Genomic DNA, 20,191 nt, shown 5'->3' on the forward strand with positions numbered 1-20,191 from the left:
GCATGTGATAACAGTGGCAACCGCGGTCCACGATGGTCGGCTGGAGGGGGATAACACAGTTACCACGAATGTTGCGTGCGCCCTGTGCCCGTAAAGAACTACCCCCAACTCAAATTATTCTGTGATAGTGTAAAAGTGATAATGGTTTGACAACAGAATATGTTCGTTAATGTTTTTGTTTTTCGTAACATGGAGACGACAATAATATTACTGATTTATGATAGTAATCGACACTTTTTTTTTTTTTAAAGATGTCTACAGTCTACAGTTAGGTCAGTTAACTTTTTTTTATTAAAGATATCGTATTAATGTTTTATATTTTAATGTATTAATATTTTCGTCTAAAAAATGTATCTCACTCTTTCATAAAAAAAAATTACCGTAGTAGGTGATACTTGAGTACCTTCATTCGTACCATCAGTGAATGTTCAGTTGTTATATTTTATAGTTAATCATAATTTCAATGGTAAGTGTATTATATTTTATTGTCGAATATAGTTATTTATTTTATCGAATTGGTTAGGTATTACTGAAATATTAGCTTAGGTTTGAACCGGAAATTAAGGTAATATTTAAATTGGCATGGGAAAAAATGGTTAATGTTGGAATTAAAAAAAAAACAATACTACAGTTGGGCAAACTATTTTATCTATCTAGTTTACAATGTATGTATTGTAAACTATGCTCCAATACTTCAATTTATATTCCTAGAAAGCCTAAGTTAAATGCTGTAATAAATTTGATCTCGATGTTTCGTTCATGAAACGCATCTGAACGAGGGTGGAACTGTAGTTATTTAATGATCCTAATTAAAATTTGTTAATAATTATATTAGGGTAAAAACTTTAAACATTTGGTGGGTGGATGGTAAATTTTTGATACATTTTTTTTTTTAGATAAATTGAGTAAAATTTAATAATTTTATTTTATTTAGGACGATGAGCTCTCAAAGAATTATTGGAAACGCTGTGCAGACTAAAGATTCCAACGATTTGTGCCTTACTTCTGGCGCGATACATGAAACATGTAAAATTAAACCAAATTCAATACCATGTGTAACCGATGTTGTTCAGTTACAAAACCAGACTAAGACAAGACCGCAGGTTCCTACTGTAAATGAAATTGTTTTCCTTAATAAACAAAGTAAGAATTATTTACTCATTTACAAAATAATAGCTAAGGAACCAATCAGTTTTTGATTAAAAACCAAATAAAATATTTCCAGACACTAAACCTACGGAATGTGTAGCTTTGAAAGCCAAAGAGGTCTCCCAACGAATTGTTATAGAATCCCCTGTTAATCAAAAAGCTAGGGGGGATGCAAAAGCGATTGAAACTAAATTGTTTATCGAAAAACAGAAGAAGGAAAGAGCCAAAAAAATGCAACTGGATTTATTAGAAAAACAAAAACAAATAGAAGAACGTAAAACTAGATTACAGCAATTACATATTACTACGAAAATGTTAGCTAAAGCTTCGGTGAAGCCAAAGGTAATATCATGGATTTCAGCTCTAAAAATATGTATGATTTGTTAGATAAAGCCAAATTTGTTTGCTTATCATGACGGTTCTATAAATTTAGGTCGCCGATGATCAACAAGATAAATGTATTACCAGAAACAAAACGCCTATAAGGGTATCATCGCCTCAAAAGCCTGAAGTAAACCATTTGAAAACTGTTTATTGATTATTAGTTATTAATCATTTGAATTTGTGTTGTTAAGTTGGATCAAACATGGTCGCCTCCAAAAAATATAAGCTGTGCCCAGAAATCAGTAAAAACTATACAGAATGCTATTGGAAAATCCCCATTAAAGTCAGAGTCGAAAAAAATGGATTTTTTAATGGTTTGTATTATGTGAATTAATATGATGACTTTTTTTTTTAAAGCTTTATATATATATATTAACGTTGTCATTGTCGTTCAAATTTTTTATTTTTTTTTTCTATTAGACTAAAAATGCCGAGACCTTACAATCAAATTCGCACAAAATAACCAACCGATCTTGCTTGCAAAAATATAAAAACTGTAATGTTTTAACTATTTAATTTTTTTCATTTATCAATGTAAAAAATTATAATCGGCATATGTTGATTTCATAGATCCAGTACAACGAGATGTCACTAAACCAGAAGTTTTGTTTTCAAAGTTTAAATATTTTGAAAACATTGACGAGTTGATAAATGAAAATACTTTTGTTGTTCCCCAAATGGACTTAAGCGAGACCTCCATAGCTGAGGAGAAACAAAATAGTGGTACGTATCATTTAAAAAAAAAAAAAAAAGCCATCATAATATTTTATTTTTATTTTAGAAAGGCGCATCCAAGCTGCCAGAATTATACAGAAATGTTTTAGGAAATACAACGAAAGAAAGAAAAACCTTAATTTGTATTCAAACAAATCTGATTTTCATATCAATTCAGCTGATATATTAAAATTAAACCCGTCCACTGTTTCATTTGTTGGATCTGCGAGAAATCCTAACGAATCGGTAGTCCTTGACGAACCGTTAAATTTGAAAGCTAACACATCAGATACTCTGAGTAGAAAGGTGTGTGAAGGGTTCACTCAAACCGATAGAGTTAGTGATAAAATATTTAAATTTCTGTCATCGAAACAACAACCTCCTCCGATGAATTTTATATCAGTGCTGAAATGTAAACTTCGTCTCAAACAAATAGAACAATCCCAATTGGATCCGGTAATTCATAGTCTAAATGAGGACAAACACATTCCCACGTATACTCATAATCAAACAAATAACGTTGAAAGCGAATATGCAGTCAAAGCAAATAGTTCTGATTATTCTAATAAACCGTGCGATGAAGATGTTGATATTAAACGTTGCTCTAGCCGCAATAAAGAAAGAAATTATTTAGAAAAATGTAAATCGATAATTTGTGATCCTGATAAGAAACTTGAAGTAAAAATGTCACTAAATAAAATAAAGAACAAAGAAAAAAAAAATCTAGAACAGAACCACCAATCGACTAAAAATATAGCTACGATAACCAATGAAGACACAAAGCACATTTCAGAAGAGTTCAACTTTGACTTTCCAAATAAAAATGAGCGTTGGACCAAGACTAATTATAATAGCTGCGTTAATCTAAAACCCAATCAAAACCAATCGACACCTGACAACTACTCTTGGCGACCTGTATGTTTCCTAACAAACTACATTGTTGGCTTACAATATTTCAATTTGTTTAATCATATGATTTTTACTAATTTCAGTTTAACGAGATTCATGATGAATTTCAAGCTGAACTGGACACTCTCAATAATCTAAACGAATCTTTATGCAATATAGAAAATATGAGCTGTAACACATCGTTTGAGTTTAAGGTTTAATTACAAATATTTATAAATTAATAGCCAATAATGTAAAAAATACATATCTTTTATTTTGCAGGAAACGCTTCAAAAAGTCGACAATAGCGTACTCGAACGTTACTCTTTTCCCAAGAGAGTAAAAAAACAGTGTTTGGATTCAAATATTGATTCGGCCTTAACAAATCTAAACATTTTAACATCAAATATGACGAACGTGGATAAAACAATAACAGGGGTTTCCATACAAATGGTAAATTACGTTGATAACATTTTGTTAAATATAAATTTAAAAAAGCCAGCGCAGTGGGGTTGGGGAAGAGTAGGCTTAGCATATTGGGATAGAGCACAGGTCACAGGTATTCAGGAATTATCATAACGTAAGTGATGAAATCTGAGAGATAATCACCCTCAGATTTTTAAAGGCAAATTTTTAGTAGATTTTTAGTTTTATTCAGAAGTTAGATTTTAATCGGTGTTTGGAATTTCACTTAAAATATGAACACGTTCATGTTCATGTTTACGTTAATATCAAAAAAATAATGTATTCATATGTATTCAATAATGTGTTCAAAAATATTTATGTTAATCCAAAAATTGAAGATGTTATCGGAGTGGTACACAAAAATGTTCAAAGTTCTTTCCAAATACTAAGATTTTTTAAATTATTTATTAAATGGATACATAAGCATACGCACGGGTTTCAGAAGTCTGAAAAATGTTTCTACAAGCGTACAAACAAAGTTTAAATACTAATCTACTCTACAGCTCTATAAGCTTATAAAATATACAATTTTGAATTGTCTAAATATCAATTATTTTTTTGTTTAATAGTTCGAACAGTTTATCAAAGATGTGGAACTCAGGGTACAGCAACATCACACTATTCTTCATTTGAGGGAGAAATGTTTATCTAATCGTTTGAAATGGAAAATTACTATGTGTGATTTACAAATGAAGTAAACAAAATTACCCAACGTAGAATGTGAACTGTGTATTTTAACAATTTAATGTATACTTCTGTTTATTAGATATTTAAAAAATCGACCGGGACAAGAAAAACAAATACAACTATTAAAACAGAAACAAAGGAGTAGTGTTAAAAAACTTGAACACGCTATATCTCAAGTTAAACTACTTTCTAAACTAATAGAGTCGCTTTACAAACAACAAATTTGTATGCTCGAGGAACAAATTCAGTATTTAAAACTGCAGTCGTCTTCCAAGAAAGTAATAGGTAAACTTAAAAGTTTAGATCATTGTTCAAAAGTAAGTCGGACAGATGGAAAAAATACAAAATTCAAATTATGTTTTGTTTAATGATTTTGAATCGATTTTCTTGTATAGAAAAACGAAACGGCTCGTCAGAAGTTAAATTTAGATGCCTCGAATCGATATTTAAATATTAAATTCCAAGAAAGCGATGAAGTTGATATGAATTTGAGTGATTCGAGTAATGCGTTAAAACAGACAAAAAAAATGCGATCAACAGATATTAATGAAATTCAATTTTCGGGTCAGTTAATTTTTTGTAATACTTTATTAATGTATTACTTAATAAAGCCTCAAATTATTCTAAAGTTCTGAATATCGTTACCATAATATGGTGTATTAATAATGGTATATTTATAAATATTATAATATATGGTATATAATATGATATATTATATCTATTCTGCCCTCCTGCCGACATTAAATAAAATTTACTTTGAATTAATTTTTTTATCAGATCAGTGCTGTTCACCTATTTTTTTTGAATCAAAACACAATGTTGAAAGTATTCAAGTACAAACTGACATCCGATGGCCAATGCAGATCGAAGGTATATTGAATAAATCTGTGCAAACGTCAACAGTGAAGTGAGTAAATTTATTTAGACGTTTAAATGTTTTATTAACTCTTGTTGAACGTTTATAGTAGTGGCAATATCAGTGAAAATAACGAGGATTTATCTGAATTCATATGTAAGAATACGTCAATGATTCTACCTAAAAGTAATTCTGATATATCGGCTGACCATCATTCGGATACTTCATCTAGTAAATATTTACATATTTTATAATTGAAATGATTGCTTAAAATTGTTGTTTTATTTTAAAGGTTCGGACCGAGAAGAATTGAACTTTCGTATTAAGACTTTAAAAAAAACACTTGAAGATAAAAAACTGGAATCTAATCGTTTGAAAAAAGAACAAAAAAAATTAAAACGAGAAAGTCTAAAAGTTATAGAGAGAGAACTACTTAGAGAAATAGAAGTGTACAACAAACAAATTGAAGACTCGAAAAAAAAAATTGTAGTTGAAGTGGAAAGAAATAACATTGAAGTTATCAAATGTCTTTCAGTATGTAGTGCTTCGCCTGACCACTCAGTCGCGCTTCAGCGAGTTTTACATAATGAATCCAAGAAGTCATCTAACCACTCTTGTTCAGATGAAGATGTCTGTCCAGAAGTATCAGAACCGTTCACTAAAGAGCCGCTGTTGTCTAATCAACAAGTTTGTGAAGCACCGAATCACGTATCAGCTCATTCCGATGAAAATCTTGATACTTATGCGTCCAGCTTAGAAAGCGATTGTGTTTTAATAAAGTCCGTCAATCAACTATCGTCTCAGACACCGAGCTCAATTCAGTTAGAAATTCAACAACAGCTTTTATTGAAAAACAATTTTGCCAACGACAAATTTCTTGGTGTTAAAAATGAAAATCCTATGACTGCCGAGTGTTCCACGCAGACAGTAGAAAAAATAAAAGACAACATTGAACAAATCCATAATTTTGAGCCGCCCTTGGATTTAAATGCAAAAGTGCTTATTGTGGACAACTTATTGGTTAATCATACTGAAGACGGCAATTGTAATAATACAGTCGGTGCGCAAAGACAGCTTTTCAACAAAGAGTTGACCTCAAACGAAAGTGATGTTGAAAATAAAATTGAAACTAGTTATTTAAGTGAAGTCGTCGATTATGGCTCTAAAGTAACAGATGAAGATTTAGAATGTTTGGAACTATCAAAAAACGAAACAACAATCGATGAAAGTTATAGTTCTGATTTCACGTCGGACAGTTCTACTTCGGACATACCTTTACCGGAAGAGCCTTCCAACTATAATGATAAGTCAACGTGCGTATCTGATAAAGAATCATCGTACGAAGAAGACAGAAGTGAAGGAGACATAATATTTGAAGATAAAACGTTTATTGAGCAACATTTTGAAGAATCTAAGGTAATTAAAATTAAATAAAAGCCAGCACAGTGCATACCAGTATATGCCGGTCACGGCATAGGCTGATTTTTTTATTTAGTTATTAGAAAATTAGTCTAATTTGTTATGAAAATTATAAAAGTATTTTGAAGTGTAATTTGGCTCTTTCGGTCTTCCTGAAGTCCAAAAAAATCAACTCAAATTAAAAGATTCAACCTCTGGCGGGTGAAATGGTTAATGTATGTCTTTCATTATCTTTTTACGTTGAGAATAATATACCGAAATCTCTAAAACAATTGTAAAACAACCAACAAAAATATTTTCAAAACCCAACTTAACAAAAAAAAAAAAACAAATATAAAAATGCATCGTCCTCGATTTGCATTGAAGATAAAATAGTCGTAGCTATTCGGTTTAAATTTAACCATTCTGTTTTAGATTCCAGGAGAACCGCACAGAACGGATGGAAAGTTGCTACACAATACGTGTGAAGCCGACAATATAACCAACAATATCTTGAACGGTCTTGTCAAAGAGACAAAACGAGTGTTGCAAGAGAATAGGAATAAAGCATCGCCGTACAAGAAAGGTGGCAATGACTTGAATGACTTGACCGATGAAACTCCGTTGTTGCTTACTCTACAACGAGAAAGAGAACATCAGAATTATATCGTTCTTAACGAACATGCTACAGTCATTACGGCCACGCTTTTCAAACGACACTTCCACAGTCTCATTTCACATACAGTCGGTGCTTACATAGTAAATTTAAATGAAGCACAACTCGAAAGGCTATTTCTTTACTTAAAATGGTTGTGCAACGCTAGAAAAAAATTGAAACCGCCCGAACATCTGACAAGACGTAAGTGAATACAACAATATAGAAAAAAAGTTGATATTTGCTCGTGTATAATCACATACCTAATAAAATATAATGTAAAATCTTTGTATGCATGTTTTTGCTTTATTACAAGTGTTGCTTGTCGGCATAACAATCGGTTCATCGATATGGCTTATTAAGTATTTTAAAATATTAACGTTAAGTGCATTTTTATTAACTATTTTATTTTACTATTGTAACATAAAAAGCTTATTTCTGCGTAAGTTTTATTGTCGATAACTAACTAATTATTTTTAATTTTTTAAGTATAATTTGTTTTAAATGTATTGTTCCTTTTTAGAACACACAACTAACAATATGGAGAATGGTGACGGGTTATTCGAAATATACTATCAAAAATATAGAAAACAACAGGTAACTGTTATTGTGATTTTTATTGGTTATGTAGATAGGTAAAATTTTAATTTGTTATTATTAGTTTCTAATCGAAAAATACGGTGTTCTAGAAAAAAAACCAAATCGGCTTTGCTACCATTGATAAATATCATAATGATCCTAAAGAAATTCTTAGCCAGACGCTACAGGAAGCGGAAAAATTGAAGTTGGAACAAATGCGCATCGAAGAAGAAGTATGTAATAGTATTAAATATGTGATAAATGTTTAAACTTTGCATTTATCTCTTCTGCTCAGATTGAACGACTTCGGATGTCGGATGAAGATCGGTTTTATCTGCGACAAATACCCAATAAACCACCACCTCCATACAAGAGTCCGACAAAGACTACGGCTATGCCAGTCGTGGACTTGCCGTACACTACTGAAGAAGTGCACCGATTGATAACGATAGCAACCAGTCGCTTGATGGATAACGTTAACGCTACAATGCCGGAAGACTTCGTAAGCAAAAACGATTCCAAGCAGCATGTCGACCAAAAGATGTTTGTTTTTGACTACTGCAAGGAGATAGCGCATAGCGTGTTCGATAGAAATGAAGAACCAATACCCGTTTGGATGAAAACCGGACTAAAGTTAAACAAGTTTCGAGTGACACCAAAGAGCGCCAAAGAGTTTCATGATCTTGTGGTGCAGACGATGGATCGAGTCGTAGATGTAGATGACTCGGAGGAAAAGGTCAACAGATTTGTAGCAAAACAGATGTACGAAGAGAATAGCAAGTGGACCGATTTTGAATTGGACGAAGTAGAAATAAAAAACGATGTTGTTCAGAGCCTGATGGAAAAACTGATTTGTGATACGATAGAAAACATGAAGACTACTTTTAATGTTAAGTTTAAATAATTGTACAATAGTTTAGATTTTAGCCACATGAATTTGGACCGTCGTCCATTAACCGTCGTTAATGGTCGACGGACAATTATTTATTTAATTTTTAAGATAAATATTTTTTTTTATAATTTTTTATACAATTTAAAAAAATGTTTGACTGCTGGAATGCACTTTAAAAAACATTATTAATTTTTTTTTCTCACAAAGCGTGTTTGTTTATTTGTGTAAAACGTGTGTGTTACCTGACTTGTGACAATATGCAAACTTATTTTTGTACGAATAAACTTATTTTTGAAAGAAAACATGCCCATCTTCCAGTTACAAACAACATTTGTTATGTATAGTAATCAGAAAACAAATAGTGTCAAACAGTTTTCATTAAATCCGATTTATCACATTTTTTATCTTAACAATATAATAACATATTGCATAATAACATGTGCAGTTGAAAAGTTAATCATTCATTTACATAATAATTTGACATTAGTATTCATTATTGGCACATAACATATAATTTGCTGTGTAAATTTAATTTCTTGTACGATATAAGATGAAAATGGTATGGGAACTTAAAAATAGATAAAGAATATATTATTTAAATGCATCTCCAAACAAATGTCATTAAGTACCTTGCAGTGGGTCAGGTTTGGCAACGTTATATATAAATAGTAAAAAAATATGATAGTTTAAAAAAAAGACAAATAAAAAAAAGTGTGTTTTACATGGTTCATACATTTTTACAGTGAAGTGATTTTATCCAAGAGGACTAGTACAGTAGAGTATAGTCATAATGGAATCAAAGCAATGAGGAAATGGAGAGGTCACAGGTCTAGAGGAATTATTATAAATAAAAGTGATAAAATTGAATAAAATTACTTTCAAATAAACGCTTTGATGCTTATTTGTAAATACAGAACCTCAATTTAATACTTTCTAACTTTGCTGGTTTATACTGTGCTTGGTTTGGACTGTACTGGCTTGAAAATACTAACTACCGATTTGCATCGAAGCGTTTTTTCGAAAGTGATTTTATCACTTTTAGACTTAAAAATTCCTGTAAACCTGTGACCTTCCCGTCCCCACTATACCCCGACCCCACTGTACTGGTTTTTTTTTTGCAAAAACTTAGTGGACCAAATAACACATATACAATGTCTTGTTAAAATTAGTTGGAATGGTGGACGATTCATGTTTCAATCGTTTGTACTCCATAGTTTAAATAATAATCGCTTATTCTCAATAAAATTAATATTTATGTATTATATACTTCCCTTAGAGCAATCTCACACAAAGTATTTATACTTCATAGATTATATTATTTCAAAGCTCTATTATACTTCTATTTTACTAGATTGACAATGTACAAAACAAAATGCAACTAAAAAAACCTTTTCATTGATCCTTAAAATGTAAAGGGTAGGGTAGTGAAACGGGTTTTCCCATTTAAATACATGTATATCAATTTCTTGTTATTTTCCGAAGAAAAATTGAGTTTCTAACAAAATTAAATCGTATACTGGTACTGTGATGGAGAAAACAATAAATTTTACCTAAATATATTACTTATTAGTTAAATATTACTAACGTTTATAGCCACTAACTGTCGGCTGTTGTCTGTTATTTTACAATAACCTTTTATGGAGATTTAAAAAATTGTGTTTTTTTAATAATAGTATAGGAGCAGTATCATAAAGTTAAATGTTCACGAGATTTGATCTAGTCATAAAATAAAGTGTTATCATTCATGACTTTTAATTATTATTAAAATACAGGGTGATTTTTTTATCATGAGCCACTCAATATATCATATCTCATAGGGTTTAATAAGAAATTACAATATATTTTTTTCATATTGTTTTTATACAATGTGATCTCAATTTTTCACAATTTTTTTTGTTTTTACCCTTCTTCCAACTTATTTTTTTTGATAGCAACTTTTGAAACTTAAATGGTAACGTATATTACCAGGTTGCAACGCGAAACAACTCTGATGAGCTATTCCCAAATTTTGCTTTTAGATTCTGAAGCCAAGATATTCTTCTACCAGGTCTTCTTTCAAAAATATTTAGGAAATGTATTTATTTATTTTTATTTAAGAATTTATATTAAGAAAAATATTTTTTCTTATAGAATAGACTGAAGTAGAGAATACCTGCTCTCATTTCTCAAGATGTGTCCCAGCTATTGGATCTTTCTGATCTAAATGGCGTTGATGAGAAAAAACACAATATTATCACGTTTTTAGATTTTTATTTAGCATATGATATAGTAATACTTGTCCAATACAAATAAATAAGTGTGCGTATAATATTATAATTTAAGTTATATTTTATAAAGATAATTAATAAAGTTTAAATGGGATCTAGGGCAAATATATATATATATATATATATGATAATAATATTTATATACTTATCATTACGACTAGAAACGTTAAAGTGACATATCAATTAAAAATTACAATTTCTTTTCAAATCATCTTTAATTTTGTAAATGTACAAAATGAAATGTATGACTAAATAAGGCTAAAATGTACAGCTCGACTAATAGTACCTACTTTTAAGCTGTGTCGGCTGCAAGTGTATTTAATCTAAGTATAATAATAATCAAATAATTATTAAAACTTAATTATTTATAAGAAGTTAACAAGTTGAATAAGTTAAAAAGTGCATATTATTATACAATCTAAAGTCTTGCACAAAAAACGAGTTTTTTTCAAATCTTCATATTTGTTGTACCTATTCCTACAGTGTAAGGTTTTTGTTGTTTTAAATTGGTACTTATAACTATATTGATATTTAACAAATCCTCATCTTCCCTAGATACAATATTGCACTCGCAAAAAAAAAAAAAGTACTCGATATAAACACAACGATATCACGGTTTTACATTTTTTTGGCACATGATATAATGATACTTGTCCACTACAAATAGATCCACAAGAAAGTAATGTATTATAATAATCAATCCATTAGGAGTTTAATAGTAAATAAGTAAAGTCAATAAGTTGCTTAATAACAGATGTTTTTTTTATAAAAACTTTTTTCTTAAACTTAAATTTCTAAATTGGTACTAAATAAGAACTGATTAAAAAATGTTTTATCGTTGCAGCTTGTCTTTACTGGAAGAATACTTCATACTCTTCTTCGTCTTCGTATTCACTATCCGTTATTGTTACATTAAAGATATCAGTTGGTTGATGAAAATATAAATCTCTTCTGAAATGTTGTACATACAATATTATAATTTAAGTTATATTATATAAAGATTATAAATGAGATCTAGGGCAAAGTAGAAAGTTTCCTTTAATATATTATAATAATAATATGTTATATCTGTCAGAAGCGTAGAGTATCAATAAAAAATTACACTTGCTTTGCAAATCATCTTTTATTTTTAATTTGTATGTATGACTACATAAGGCTGAAATGTACAGCTCAACTAATATTACCTATCTTTAAGCTATATCAGCTGCAAGTGAATTTACCAAAATATAATAATAATCAAATAATTAATGCAACTTAATATTATTCATAGTGATTTTATTGGATTCTCTAGATTTTTGTACACACTGTTTTCTCAGTAAATTTTGATAATTTTTTTAATACATTAATTGACCTAAAATGTATAGTATAATTACATAAAATGTTTTTTTTCCTACTTTGCCCATAATACATAATATTATACTATTTTATTCATACCTTAATGTCTTAGGGATACAAAGGTCTTTCGAAGAAATCATTTTCTCGTCATTAACACTCTCGCAAAATTTAACAAGACAAATATCTTTCAAACTAGGATCTGAAAAATATTCATATATTATTTATAACTTAATAAATACTTGAAAATTATGAATAACCGTCGTACTTAGGTCCAATACGTGAAGATCATCATGATGTTTTAGCCGATTACCCTTTCGTCTACAAATCTTTGGTCCTCTCGTGGGAAATAACCGGGTAACTGGAAGCGGACTTATCCCACCATATATGAATACTCTATCTTCGACTACCAAAGAAATTTGTCGTTTTCGGGCACAAGGAGCAGTACCTATTGGCGTTACCTTCGACCATGTCGACCTAACAACGTTATAGCGGTAAAGGTCGTCAAAATAGGTCTTTTCGTTTTTATCGAATCCGCCATATATGTACCAAAAGTTGTTGTGAAAAACTGCAATTAAATTCGATTTACTCGATCGATCAGTTAGTGGCAAAATATTGAGATAACTTGTAACTTAGATTAGTTTAATATACACATACATGCAGAATGATTTCGTCGCCCGGGTGGTTTATGTCCGTGAACAATAGGGCGCACCCAAATATTTAATGTTGTATCATAATAATACACATCTGAAGAATAGACTTCATGATCTTTTCGATTTTTTATAATTTTACCACAACGACCTCCGAATATGTACATTCTATCACCAACAGCAGTTACTGTATGGAAATCTTGAATCGGCGGTGGATTGTTCTGGATCAAATACAATATTAGGCACCTATGTTGAGAATTAATTGTTTGGAAAAATGTTCATACCTCCGTCTGAATTGTATACCATGTGTTTTCGACGACATCATACATGCACATTTCCGGACAAAAGTAACGTTCATAACGTCCTCCATAAATGTACATACGTTGGCCTATCATACAAGCAGAATGGCCACTTCTAGGTTCAGGTACGTATCCTTGAACTTTTGATATAGACCATTTCAAAGTTTCTGTAAAGTACAATTATATAATAATTTTATCGAGATAAATACATTTTAAATATTTTGAATTTATAAGAAACAATATATAAACTACTTATTATTATATTAACCTACTATTACTAGCATTTTACTGTTGTTAATATTTATAATTATTTGTGCATAAAAACATAATAATTATTTTGAAAACTATTTATAACAATATATTAAAAGCAGTAGTGTAATATTGATCAAATTTTAGACTATGTTTTAATTACATAGAATTTATTAGATACTTATTTTACTAAAGAAATCTTTCAGTTAGGAATTTTAACTTACGAAATTCACTTCCAATAGCAAATCCTGTATTATTTTTTATTGTTTAAGAGGTTGTTTTAAAAATGAAAATTGATGCACAAAATTTTATAATGGCAGATTTTTGACAATTTTGAGGTGACCTGAATGAAGTGTGATTTCCTGGCTAGGATTCCCACTTCACTCCTTGCCATAACGTATATTGGAAAAAAAAATAGAATCAAAATTAAATAGGTTGTTTATTATAAGCAATAAAAAATCTTTACCCGTATCATAACAAAACACTGAGCCGCATACGAAGAAGTCATTATTCCCTCCCCACAAGTATATTTTTTTGTCATAGGCCACTGTCGAAAAGCCACACCTCTGGGACGGAGCATTAACGTCATTAACTTTGTCTAACTTCCACCATTTCAACTTGACTGTATATTAATAAGATACATACATAACGTGTACAACGATTTTTAGAAGTAGGTATTTTATTTCTCGCTACTCACCTGTGTCCAATGCGAATATAGTTAGTGCTTCCTCATCATCTGCTTTTGCGTTATAATAGCCACCGAATGTAATTATACTCGAGCCAACAACGACTGCAGCATAATTGATCCGTCGTGGACTACTGTGCAAATGAACAGTCCAATACATCTTAGTCGTACGGCGAATGGCAAAAGCGCAAACTTAGAGGAACAACAGTTTAGTCGATTGACAACTCCTTCGGCGACACGTTCAAGCAGAACAGCGGGTGGAAACCGGTAAGCGAATGGCTCACAAATAATGAATGACGGATTTCACTGTGTACATTGACACTGGGTGCACTAAAATGTTAATTTAGTATATAAAAATATACATTCAACAGATTCCACCGCGAACAGTTCGGCGATACAACAGCTACTGTAATACCAAGCGTCGCAAAGTGTGCACAATAGCCCAGAAGTATTGATCACTCTGTACAGGTGTTCAGGTGGGTAGGAAGAATGGCGAAGGGTCATTTAGATTTTGAACCAATGGGAACACGAGGGGTTGAACTCTACCGGCGGTCCACTTGCGAGTGGCAGCTGTATATATGTTTATCGTTTCAACCCCCCGAACTCGAAGGGTCGTTGTCGGGTGGAGGGGCGCCCTACTCCGTATTAACATTGGTAACGCAGTCAGTGTGACCAACGCAATTATTTTCCCACTCGATGCAAGCGGTATGCTTGCACTGCATAAAAAATGATAAATGATTATTGCAAAATAAAAATGCGCCTACACCGCAAGGTTTATAGATTATATTAATTGAATTTAGTATTGAAAAAACAAAAGCAAGTGCACTGGACTAGAGATGAAGTAGCCAAAGCCTTTACTCTATGATTACTATGTTTTATATGTTTACCTATGTATAAATATTAAATATACAATTTATATGTTGTCGTTTTTTAGTATAGACGAGTGTAATAGTATATAAATAATAATTAACAATGTTAATATTAATTAACGTGGATTACATGAGACATTTGTTACTGTATTTACGCGTATACCGTGTACGAATATACAGCAACAGAGCGCCGCCGCCGCCGACCGCTTGTACGGCGGGTGACGTCAATGGCAACTATGGTGCTGCGGGGAGATTTCAATGTTTACGTGACTGTGAGGCAACCTATATTATAATCTATAAACCTTGCCTACCCCCGTACAACGATGATCTTCTATGCATAGTGATAGCTTCTAATCTTCCATGATGATTGTTAGTTTTTAATAGCGCAATTCGATTTTAGTTGCAGGAAATCAACCTTGGATCGGTTTTCCAGTAAATCAATGATTGAATACAGTAGTATTTTTTAGTAATTACTAGACTTGACGAATAAGTTAACTTACAATTGCATAATAGACCTAACCCCCCTCGCTTACCATTATTATACAGGGTGTCCCACAAAGACCTGGCAAATGAAATAACTCTTGTTCTAGTGAATATTTTTTAGATTTTTTTCTTTTTTAAATTAATTTAAATTCTTTTTCGCTATAAACACCACGGTTTTTATTACTCATATCTGTTTTACCTTTTTTTAAATAATTTGCTTATTTGTTTGGTTATTTTAAATGATTAAATTTAAGATAGTCATTGATGAGAATAATTTGCTGTGCATTTTGACTTGTCGATAACCAGTTATGGATAATTACTTTTAAAGTTATTTAAGTTTTAAATGTGTAGGATGGGAGGTGGAGTGCGGCAGAGTAATGCGTAATAATAGTTAACATAATATTAATTCATAATTAATAATTTTGATATATTATATCAAATTCTCTGTAATTTTCCCTGTTAATGAAAGAACTGCCAAACTTTCTCTTAACACCCGTCTCTCTTGTCTTTCAAGTTTGGAATTTAATTTAGCGAATTGAATATTATCCTATTTCTGGATACAAAGAGAAGACGACAATAGACATTGTCTATATTATGCAAAACACGTTTCTTGCATTACAGTTCACAAATCACTGAACATTAGCTATCCCGTCGGCCGAATAGCATGCACTAATTAAATTGATAAACTGGAAGAACGAAACTATAACTCCGAATCGAGATGATTCAATTATGGTCGAAAATTTCGAATTTCAGATTTATTCGTCTGTAATGATATCGCATCAATTTTGTGAAACGGCGCCACGTAGCATTCATGTGTAAAACGTTTAATGTCTTTCTTGTTCAATGATTTTTACGTTAAAATATACCACGTTGAAACAATTCTGAGATCATTTCACCGGTAATCTAGAAAATGTATAAACGAAGCGTTAGGGAAAATAATGATAATAATAAAGTAGTAGATGTTAAATAAATTAGCAAAATAAGACAAATAATATGGTAATATTAAAACGGGCATTACCTCTAAAATAACATAATTCGAAAGTCTCAATATTTTATAGTCAAATAGATATTACAAATTTAAATAGAAGATTCCTGCATCTTTAATTAATAATATTATCTTTCGGGACAATTTTGCCATATATAAACCGTTTGTTTAATTTAAATTTTATATTTTTTTAGTCACATCTTTTTCTAAACACCCAAAACCTCTTGGACTTAACTATTTATGTATTTCATTGTACATAGGAAAGTTATAGATTTATTGTAATATTTAGTACATACCACCTTTATAAATGAATATACTTGTTTTGATAATTTATTCTTTTTCGTTCTTTTATAATCTATGACTAATAGCTGAAATAAACTAGATGTTTTTGAGTTTTAGGATAAGTACAAAAAAACAAAGTACACAAGTATTTACTATAGTTATCAACCTAAAATTATCTCCGCTTTTAAAAATTCCAATTTGTTTTCAGTAATAGTTGTTCCAAAAATCCGCGACCGCCCTGAGTAGCATACAATTTTTTTATTATTATTTTTTTTAAACACTGGCAGCTTTTAAACTATCAGTTTATTATTAAGTGAACCTCCTTTACAAATATAGTACCTATTTGTTTGATTACCAGAATATTTTTTTGCGTAACAGTCTATGTCTAGCACCTGGCAAAAAAAGTTGATATTGATAAAATCTACTGTATGTACACACCAACGGGTTACAAAATTAAATTGTGTAAACATTTTGGACATATTTTCTGATGTATAGACTTGTTACATAGAGAAATCAGTCTGGTGGTAAATTTAATATGGTTGATACACTAACGATTTATTATAATAACAACATAATTAGTTAAAGTCCTAAAAACATTTCTACTTTACGTGACCTTGCAAAATTTAGCACGTCTAAGTCAAAACTAGTCAAACTAAGAGGTCAGAGATTTTTTTTATGATTTTCCCGATTAAAGGTACGATTTCCGATTGAAAGATGTCACTCTATTTAATCGGTATTCCAAAAATAGTTCTAGGGCTCACAGACATTAAATAAAACACATTAATGTAAAACATATTTTCTATAAAAAGAGTATTTTGCATGTTGATATTAACGTCTGGATCTTATTATAATATTTTCAGATTTCGTTGTAATTATTTATAGTGTGCTTACAAAATAACAAAAGCGTTCCACAAATATCGTATTTTACGATAGTATTATTATTATTGGCATGTTGTCCTTCGATAGTTCCCTATAAAACCAGCCACTGTGCTGCATTGGAAACAATATTAAAGTTGTATTGTTAATTCCAATTGAAATACACGGGTTACGCCTACTTTACAAGAACTTAAAAAGAAAAAATGAATGTGAAAGACATATTTGTTTTGTGTTTCGCAATCAATTACTTAGTAACTAAAAGTGTTGCGGACGAGACCGAAGAAGAAAGGCAACGAAAAATCCAGGTAATTTTATCTCTGTGATGAAAACACACTCCTAAATTTGATAAAATTACTTTTATTGTTTTTTCGTGAATTTATTTAAACAAACATTTATTGATACAGAGCCGATCTCTAGCTTGTATCACATGATGCGTCGTTAATGACTGTGTGATTTATTTTGTTCTCTGGTCGTAAACGCATTCAAATTGTGAAATGAGTTTCTCATGCAACGATTTATAATGATATTAGTATAATTCAATTTCAGCTTAGGGATTATATTTTTACGTTATCTACTGCTTTAGCCACCGGTCCTGTAGTGCGGTCAAATATAGAGCAACTCGAGGACGAGGTAATTTTTTTATATTTTCTTAGATAATAAATGTTTAATTCTAAGAAATTGATCAAAATATTTCCTTTGTAATGACTTTTATACGTATTGGTTTCATACATTAACGGGTATATATCTTGTAGGTTATTGTTGGTGTATACTATTCTTGGTGTAACTTTTCCCACGAATAATTTATTCCATTATGATTGAATACATAATGGATTACTTAAATTTTTTTCGTGAATTGCATATTGTATTACACGATGAATCTTTGGTGACTTTGATTTATATTGTTTTTTGATCTAAACGCACTTAAAGTGTGTAATCAGTTTCTTATTCAACGAATTATAATGATATTAGTATAATTTAATTTCAGCTCATGAATAGCATTTTTTCGTCCATTTTACATATACATGATTTACCTGATGAACCTAATAGTACCATTAATCTGAATATGTTTCGCAACTATGTGAATGATGCCGATTTAAGTAAAACTATATTGAACAATTTTTATTTGGACGGCACACTTTCTGATATAACTAAAAGTAAGCATTAACTATACGTCTTCATTTATCATTAATATAATTGAAAAAGTTAAAAAATAGAAAAGATAATGTTTTTGTAAAATGCGCGTTTAACATGGCTAAGCTGTTCGAAGCCAATGCAACTGCTCTTTATATTCTAAAAATCTGTATCAATTAATAATGTATTTTAAAATTACATGAAAATGTTTCTCTGTTTAGGCAAAATGACTCGTGATGAATTTAAGAATCTCATAAGAAGTGCAAGTGCATTATACGAGATGACAGTAAATGAATTCACTGAACCATTAAACGCTAAATTTAAAGAACATTTTAGAACGTAGTCATAATAATAACTATAAATTAGCCTGCTTTTTTGTAAACTTTACAAATGTTACCTACGAATATAATAAAATATAAAACTATTGAAATTAATTATTTATTTATTTGTATATAGCACCGAGCAAATGTACTGAGTACAGCGCAAGGTACACTTACCAATACGATTGCTGCACAAAATATTGACGAGTATAATATAGTAATAAAAGTGTAATGTACGGTTTATCGGCTGAAAATAGTTGTAGTTTTGGACTAGTAAGGAACATTCCAAAAACGTATAACGTCTGGAATTATAATAAAGCATGCAAAAGAATATGAGTTACTATGAATTTATTTAATTAGTAGTTTGTATAAAGAAACAGACATCATTCAATTGTCTGTGTTTGTAAAAAAAAAATTAATTTAACACCATTAGCGGCTGTATACAAATTAGTACCACCGTGAATTAATAAATAAGTAACTAAGCAAATGCTTTTCAATATTCAAAGTAATTATAGTATATATAATCTAGTCAAGAGGTCATTCAAAATTGTATTCCATGGATAAAAGGAGTTCTAGCCTTTTTTTTATTTTATAAGAAAGCTTTTTAACACTATGGTAACCAGTCGTCGATTTCTTACACTTATTTTTTAACGATTATTTGTATGCAAGACGTTAGTAGCTGTTTCGACATTCGACAATTTTATTGGTCTTTGCCTTGACCCGACTTATGATAAATATCTTCAATCGATTATAAAGACCTAACTATAGTTGTGTGACTGAGCAATGGCAAATTATCATCCGATCCGGAATGTATTATCATAAGGGATCTCCTACGACCACGGACCGACTAGTAGCACTGGGTGCTAATTGCGGGCCGGGGAAGGTGTGTCTCAAGAAGAAGTGACCTGTCAGAAGGCCACTTATCGGAGTGCTCTACGTCACTTTAGTCGTCTTTTACGACAAGTGTAAGGTCCTTGGTAGAATTACTTCTCCCCTGACCTCCCCTGGATAAAATAATTAATTAAACAGTGAGTCTCATTTTAAATTTTAGGTATAATATCAATATTTTAGAACTTTTTTTCGAGACTTATTAGAT

At 30.6% G+C, this 20,191-nt stretch overlaps 3 protein-coding genes across 6 annotated transcripts; 2 read left to right on the forward strand and 1 right to left on the reverse strand.

Moving 5' to 3' along the window:
* Positions 1-177: 177 nt before the first annotated feature.
* On the forward strand, positions 178-8,987 carry LOC126841209 (uncharacterized). 2 transcript variants are annotated; one of them, XM_050577534.1, is made up of 20 exons: positions 178-272; positions 935-1,143; positions 1,226-1,491; positions 1,583-1,660; positions 1,725-1,847; positions 1,954-2,029; positions 2,104-2,256; positions 2,315-3,162; positions 3,240-3,350; positions 3,418-3,588; positions 4,170-4,294; positions 4,367-4,604; positions 4,683-4,851; positions 5,065-5,194; positions 5,253-5,374; positions 5,436-6,559; positions 6,977-7,400; positions 7,720-7,793; positions 7,886-8,008; positions 8,071-8,987. In XM_050577534.1, the coding sequence occupies exons 2-20, from the start codon at positions 939-941 to the stop codon at positions 8,677-8,679; spliced, it is 5,169 nt and encodes a 1,722-aa protein (XP_050433491.1). In that variant the 5' UTR covers positions 178-272; positions 935-938; the 3' UTR covers positions 8,680-8,987. The 2 variants fall into 2 exon arrangements, with proteins under 2 accessions (XP_050433491.1, XP_050433490.1); XM_050577533.1 differs by lacking the exon at positions 178-272 and adding an exon at positions 285-466.
* Positions 8,988-11,174: 2,187 nt separating this feature from the next.
* LOC126841211 (kelch domain-containing protein 3-like) lies at positions 11,175-17,001 on the reverse strand. 2 transcript variants are annotated; one of them, XM_050577537.1, is made up of 8 exons: positions 16,783-17,001; positions 14,162-14,479; positions 13,931-14,086; positions 13,201-13,382; positions 12,924-13,137; positions 12,535-12,834; positions 12,369-12,468; positions 11,175-11,885 (listed from the first exon to the last, which is right to left on the reverse strand). In XM_050577537.1, the coding sequence occupies exons 2-8, from the start codon at positions 14,307-14,309 to the stop codon at positions 11,786-11,788; spliced, it is 1,200 nt and encodes a 399-aa protein (XP_050433494.1). In that variant the 5' UTR covers positions 14,310-14,479; positions 16,783-17,001; the 3' UTR covers positions 11,175-11,785. The 2 variants fall into 2 exon arrangements, with proteins under 2 accessions (XP_050433494.1, XP_050433493.1); XM_050577536.1 differs by lacking the exon at positions 16,783-17,001 and having other exon boundaries at positions 14,162-15,587.
* Positions 15,384-19,170, forward strand: LOC126841214 (uncharacterized). Of its 2 annotated transcripts, none has more exons than XM_050577540.1 (5): positions 15,384-15,450; positions 17,629-17,949; positions 18,191-18,274; positions 18,630-18,798; positions 18,997-19,170. In XM_050577540.1, the coding sequence occupies exons 2-5, from the start codon at positions 17,848-17,850 to the stop codon at positions 19,116-19,118; spliced, it is 477 nt and encodes a 158-aa protein (XP_050433497.1). In that variant the 5' UTR covers positions 15,384-15,450; positions 17,629-17,847; the 3' UTR covers positions 19,119-19,170. The 2 variants fall into 2 exon arrangements, with proteins under 2 accessions (XP_050433497.1, XP_050433496.1); XM_050577539.1 differs by lacking the exon at positions 15,384-15,450 and adding an exon at positions 17,300-17,462.
* The last annotated feature ends 1,021 nt before the right edge of the window (positions 19,171-20,191 follow it).

The sequence above is a fragment of the Adelges cooleyi genome, unplaced genomic scaffold (assembly GCF_023614345.1).
Source record: "Adelges cooleyi isolate 19-005CV unplaced genomic scaffold, UGA_ACOO_1.1 ACOO_flye_CR_arks_rails_tigmint_CR_PRNA_38, whole genome shotgun sequence".
Lineage (NCBI taxonomy): Eukaryota > Metazoa > Arthropoda > Insecta > Hemiptera > Adelgidae > Adelges > Adelges cooleyi.